Source organism: Notothenia coriiceps, unplaced genomic scaffold (genome assembly GCF_000735185.1).
Source record: "Notothenia coriiceps isolate Sejong01 unplaced genomic scaffold, NC01 NC01_scaffold00036248, whole genome shotgun sequence".
NCBI lineage: Eukaryota > Metazoa > Chordata > Actinopteri > Perciformes > Nototheniidae > Notothenia > Notothenia coriiceps.
In genome coordinates this window covers 1-5,618 of record NW_011368949.1, presented here as the reverse complement: position 1 = coordinate 5,618, position 5,618 = coordinate 1, and the positions used below count along the sequence as shown (strand labels likewise).

At 42.5% G+C, this 5,618-nt stretch overlaps 1 protein-coding gene across 1 annotated transcript; it reads left to right on the top strand.

The window, feature by feature from the left end:
* The first annotated feature begins 1,674 nt into the window (after positions 1 to 1,674).
* On the top strand, positions 1,675 to 5,509 carry rem1 (RAS (RAD and GEM)-like GTP-binding 1). The gene is made up of 4 exons (XM_010792022.1): positions 1,675 to 2,069; positions 4,158 to 4,240; positions 4,484 to 4,691; positions 4,978 to 5,509. Exons 1-4 carry the CDS (start codon positions 1,694 to 1,696, stop codon positions 5,253 to 5,255), a joined length of 945 nt encoding a protein of 314 aa, XP_010790324.1. The 5' UTR covers positions 1,675 to 1,693; the 3' UTR covers positions 5,256 to 5,509.
* Positions 5,510 to 5,618: the final 109 nt, after the last annotated feature.

Here is a 5,618-nt window from a genome sequence, read left to right as displayed (position 1 = left end):
GTCAAGTTAGTATTTTATAAATCGCAAACATTGCGTAGAAACTGGCGTACGCCATTTTTGTAGCGTATATCCCTTTATAAATGAGGCCCCAGGAGTTAAAGAAGTGTTGATGAAATGGGTAAGAAACGGTAGAATATCAGGAGCGATAGCCTGAAGGAGGTTTGAGGGGATAGGGTCCAGAGAACAGGTGGTAGGACGGGCAGAGGTAATGAGGGTAAGAACCTCACTTGGAGAGAGAGGGGAAAAGGAGGTCAGTGTGTGGGTGAAGGGAGGGTCTGGTGACCCAGCGGTGACTAATGGTGAGTACGGAAAAAGAAGAGCAAATATCATCTAACCTTTTTTAGTAGTTAACAAAGTCGCTTGACAGAAGGGAGGAGGGGGAACGGTCTTTGGGGGGTTCGAGGAGGGTGGAGAAGATAGAAAATAGTTTTTGGGGATTGGAATAGGAACATTGGATCTTATCTTGAAAGAAAGTGCTTTTTGCCTGAGAGATCGAAGCAGAGAAAGAGGAGAGGAGAGCCTGATAGGTTAGGAGGTCGTCAGGGTGTTTGGATTCCCACCGTTTCCGCTCTGCTGCCCGAAGGATGGTTCTATTAGCACGCAGTGCGTCATTTAGCCAGGGAGCAGGAGGGGACTGACGAGCCTGCCGAGATGGGAGAGGACAGAGAGAGTCCAGAGAGGATCAAAGAGTAGAGAGGAGAGTTTCTGCAGCAGAGTTTGGAGGCAGAAGTTGGAAAGAGTCAGATGAAGGGAGGGCTGAGAGCACCAATGAGGTAAGAGTAGAGGGGGGTAACGAAGGTTACGGCCGACAGGTGCAGAATTAGAAGAGATTAGTTTGTTATGTTTGGAAAGGGGTAGAGAGAATGATGTGAAAAAGTGATCCCAGGTGTGGAGCGGGAGTAGTGCAGTTCCTTGAGAATATGAGATCAAGGACATTGCCAGCTTTATGAGTTGGTGGGGATGGAGACAGTGAGAAAGCAAAGGCGGTTAAAATAAATATGAATTCTTCACTGTGTTATAAGTGAAGAAAACTAAGCTTTGTTTAGACTTAACCACAGCATGAGCAACATCATGTCAGATACCCCTTCATACACTAGCTACTAAACTAATAGTTTTCTAGTTTTCTAGGGGAAATCCAGTTTTTTTTATTAACAGACAAAAATGAAAAAGTAAAGTTGTATTGTACACAACACCCAAGGCCACACACCTTTTTTTTCACTTTTTTTGTGAAGTGGTTATCAAGCATGTTGTCATCGCAATTTTTTATATATTGCGCAGTCCGACTGAGAAAAGAACAATGAACAAAATTAGCTTTTATTCAAGTTTTCTAAACATTAAAGTCCAATTTTGACTGAGAAAATCAACAAAGTACCTAAGGAAATAATTTGATTTAGACTGCCTATGTAACCAGGCCGGACACACACTGGAGTACACTTCATCATCACTCGAAAGTTAAACTCCACGATGGCAGCAAAATAGATCTTAGTTTTGTCTTAGAAAATGAATGAAAACAAAAAAAAATGTTCCAAGTTTCATATTTTCAGAAAGACTGGGATTATGCCAGAGTAGCACTGAATTGGTTGTTCGAAAGACTTTTCAATAACCTTAAAGACGCTAGTGTACCAGACTTTATTCTGAATCCTCTCATCTCCCCACCAGGCCCGTCTTGTCCTGATGCCTGTACCGTAGCACCATGACCCTGAACACTCAGAGAGGGAAGGAGCCCCTGCGGCGGAGAGGCAGCACGCCCATCCCCCCAGCCCACTTCTACAAGCACCCATCCTTGACCCAAGACCCTCAGGACCCCCGGCTTCCCAGGAGAAACCACCAGGAGCCCGAGCCCCCCCACCCCCAGCGCAGCCACCCTCCCCTGGGACAGTCTGCGTCCTACCACCCTGGAGACAAGTCCCTGCACTACCGAGCCCAGTGGAGCTCGGACTCGGACGACGACTCGCAGAGTGACTCGGACTGTGTTTACAGAGTTGTGTTGCTAGGCGACCAAGGTGTCGGAAAGACCAGCCTGGCAGGAATCTTTGCCGGGATCACAGAGAAAGAGGAACAACCTGGAGGTGGGATGTTACCTCTGATTCGTTCAGCTTTTGATCCCTATAAAGTCTATGGTTGATCAATAACATTCCACCCTAAAACTAATACAATAGTTTATCATAGAAATAAGCCATGAATCTAAAAGTGGTCAAGCTTGTCTTATTTTCAATACTAGGTTTAAAGTCAGAATATTTAATTTCTTAACAAGAGAAAAACATAATTCCTCCTAGAATAAAATGTTGAGTTCGCAAGCAATAAAGGACTCCTTACTAAGTGCAACACAGGTTCAGGTTTTAATGTGTGGTAGCTCTTGTTGGCGAATGTAAGCAAACTTTAAATCGTTACAGTGTCAGTTAATAGATAGAAAGATCAACACTACTTTCGCTAGCTTCATTGGTTGTGTTGGTTAAGCAATATTATCATATGAAATCAATTGTGGCAGGTAGGGTAATCATGCCTTTGCTATTATGTAGAGATATTGGACTTGTGCTTCTGTATGTTGCAGAGAGAGTGAACTTTAGAAACATTTGGCTCTTGTTGCAATGGGCATTTGATTTTGGAGTAATGGACCGTCAGACAAATTGACTTTTTGTCCATTGGGAAATGTTTTGGGCCATTAGGCCTTTGGAACAATGCGCAGCAGAGGACATGGTCGAGAAGTCACTGGTTGGACACAGTTCTGATATTTTGTGATCGGACAGGAGTTCTGTGTGCACGTGATGTTTGTTTACAAATAAAACTGAAAGAACATGTTGGCCATGTGAGAGTTTTACACTGTCCTTGAGTCAGATCAGCGACCCGAACATTGCAATTTGTATAAAAAACACAATAAGTGAAAGATGACCTATAATGGAATTTTTCAAAAAGTAATCTTTTCTCATTTGCATTTGTATAAATGATCTCTTCTTTATATTAAAAAATGTAATTAAATGTGCCATATCTTCAAAGCAGTTCAGTTAGCTTTTAACAATCTAAATGTGTTGTTTACCTGGCAAAAAAGAGAGTAAAATAACCACAGAAACTTAATAATCAACTACAACTACCCAACATGTAACAGTTGGTGCGTATTTGGTTGTAGCTTTCATAACTTGACTCAGCAGTTCAGTTTCTGACTTTGTTGTAACATCCCAACCTTCACTGACCTGACATCATCGATCTGTCCTCTGGCACGTGTTGATTGGCCTGGAGCCATGATTGATGAATTGATCAAGTGACGGTCTGACATGGTGTGAGGGGGAAGGGCCTGTCTGCTGTTTTCCGGTTGACTGAGCCCCATGATTTAGTTCCTGCTTTAATTTTACAGTCCTTGATGCTGTTGTTTGAAGGTATGAATTATGTTGTAGCTGTTAACCAGGTTTTTCTTTGTCTCTTAAAAATCCCAGATGCAATAGGCAGGTTTCATTTGCTGTTGGTCCCAACGATGTTGGCGAGTTAGTCCACCACTTTGGTCCCAACTGAAATATCTAAGGTTTTAAAGCCACATTTTTTAGCTTGAAATAACAGCTTAAAAAAATGCTTTTGTTTTAAGGAGAATTGTGTCACTGTCATTCCCACTCTTGGCCCTGTAGCAGAAGGGGAAGCAGAATAATATAGTTGGGCAGATCTATTCACAAAACAGAAAATCTGCCAGCTTGTGTGAGGCGGACTCTGTTCACATCAATGATGCTCGGTGCTCAAACGTCAATGTTTTCCTGATGTCAGAGGTTCAATGTTGAAGACTATTCCCCCTTCTTTTTGATGCTACTGTTTACATGCAATAGAAAAAACATATATAGGACTACATTTTTTGTTTGCTTTTGTCATGATTTTGTAGAATAAATGAAATACTATAATGCAGAATTAGCATAACGGATCCTTGAAACCTTTGAATTATTAAGGCTCAGTGTGTGTTCATTGCTAATGGGCAACTGTTACTGTAGCATTTGAACATGCCAAAATGTAAAATGGACGCTGTAAACATTCTAAGTTTTAACACGTGCTAACGTGCTAAGATCAGCATAATAGCATAACAACACTAATGCTGTTGTTAGCACATTAGCAAGTGTGAGAATACTGTCTATAGTTCAGCCACACACAAATTCTCAGTCTTATTTTTCTCTTGTTTGTTACAGAAGACTCATACGAGCGGAAACTGACAGTAGATGGAGAGGAAACAACACTCATCGTCATGGATACCTGGGAGAACGACAAACTGGTACATTGTGTGTGTGTGTGTTTTCTTGTAATAACTATAATATTATTTTGTGATCTACATAAAGATAAAAATTCCATAAAACAGGATAAATGTGTCATTTTTATTATAAATAAGCAAGGAGGCTTTATGATAAATGAAATAAAAAACTTTCTAAGAATCAAAATGGTATTCCTCCTCTAATTATATCTTAAATATAATGTTTTTAATTAACATGTTTCCTTCCCATGTCTCTCTTCCTCGCAGGAGGGGGAGGAAGACTCCTCGCAAGACCCCAGTCTGAAGGTCGGGAGTGCGTACGCCATCGTCTACTCGGTCACCGACCGTTGCAGTTTTGAAGCCGCCTCTGAGCTACGGATCACTCTGCGACGCACCCGCCAGGCCGAAAACATTCCCATTATCCTTGTGGGCAACAAGAGTGACCTCGTCCGGTCCAGAGAAGTCTCTGTGGAAGGTGGGCGTCAAAGGTCACAGAGTGTACGTGAGAGATAATGGACAAAGCACAGGTTATTTTTGCTAAAATAAACCCCAATAAGGAAAGATAATGAGTTGAGAAAGAGTTTCCTTAATCTTCTTAGAGAAGTTGCAAACCGCAGTCATGTCCAAACTTGACCTATAAGAATCGAGTATTCAACAAAACCGTGTTATAATGCAAAATAAGAAACAAATGAATAGTGATTGACTGATGGTATTATGATAATTAATCTCCCTTCCTACTGTATGTGTCCTTTGTTTCTCAGAAGGCCGAGCGTGTGCAGTGGTGTTTGACTGTAAGTTCATCGAGACGTCGGCGTCTCTGCAGCACAACGTGACCGAGCTGTTCGAGGGCGTGATCCGACAGATCCGCCTCCGTCGGGGCGGCAGCAAAGCCGTTCAGCGCCAAACTTCCTTCTACAAGCGCAAAGAGAGCATTACCCAGAAGGCTCGCCGCTTCCTGGACCGACTGGTGGCACGCAACAACCAGCGCATGGCGGTCAAAGTGCGCTCCAAGAGCTGCCACGACCTGGCCGTCCTCTGAAGACTAGAAGAGACAGGTCGGACATTATTTGACTCAATTAAGTTCTCTGGTTGTAATAACTTGGACAATGGCGTTGTTTTTCCTGTTCGGTCAGCAAGTTGATGATTCAAATCAAAGTCAATGGACAGTCGTTGGGAACAAACACTGTTTGAACTTTTGGTTTCCAAATATTTGGGACTTTTTCTCCAGATGATCTGAAAAAACTGACTTTCAAGGATCAGCACTGTTGCGTTGGATGAATGACTGTGTGTGTGTGTGTGTGTGTGTGTGTGTGTGTGTGTGTGTGTGTGTGTGTGTGTGTGTGTGTGTGTGTGTGTGTGTGTGTGTGTTAGAGAGAGAGTATGTGTGTGTGTGTGTGTGTGT

Coding starts and splice junctions, on each gene's coding strand:
- rem1 (XM_010792022.1), top strand. CDS start 1,694: ATGACCCTGAACACTCAGAGAGGGAAGGAGCCCCTGCGGCGGAGAGGC. Junction 2,070..4,157: donor GAAAGAGGAACAACCTGGAG/GTGGGATGTTAC, acceptor TGTTTGTTACAG/AAGACTCATACGAGCGGAAA. Junction 4,692..4,977: donor CAGAGAAGTCTCTGTGGAAG/GTGGGCGTCAAA, acceptor TTTGTTTCTCAG/AAGGCCGAGCGTGTGCAGTG.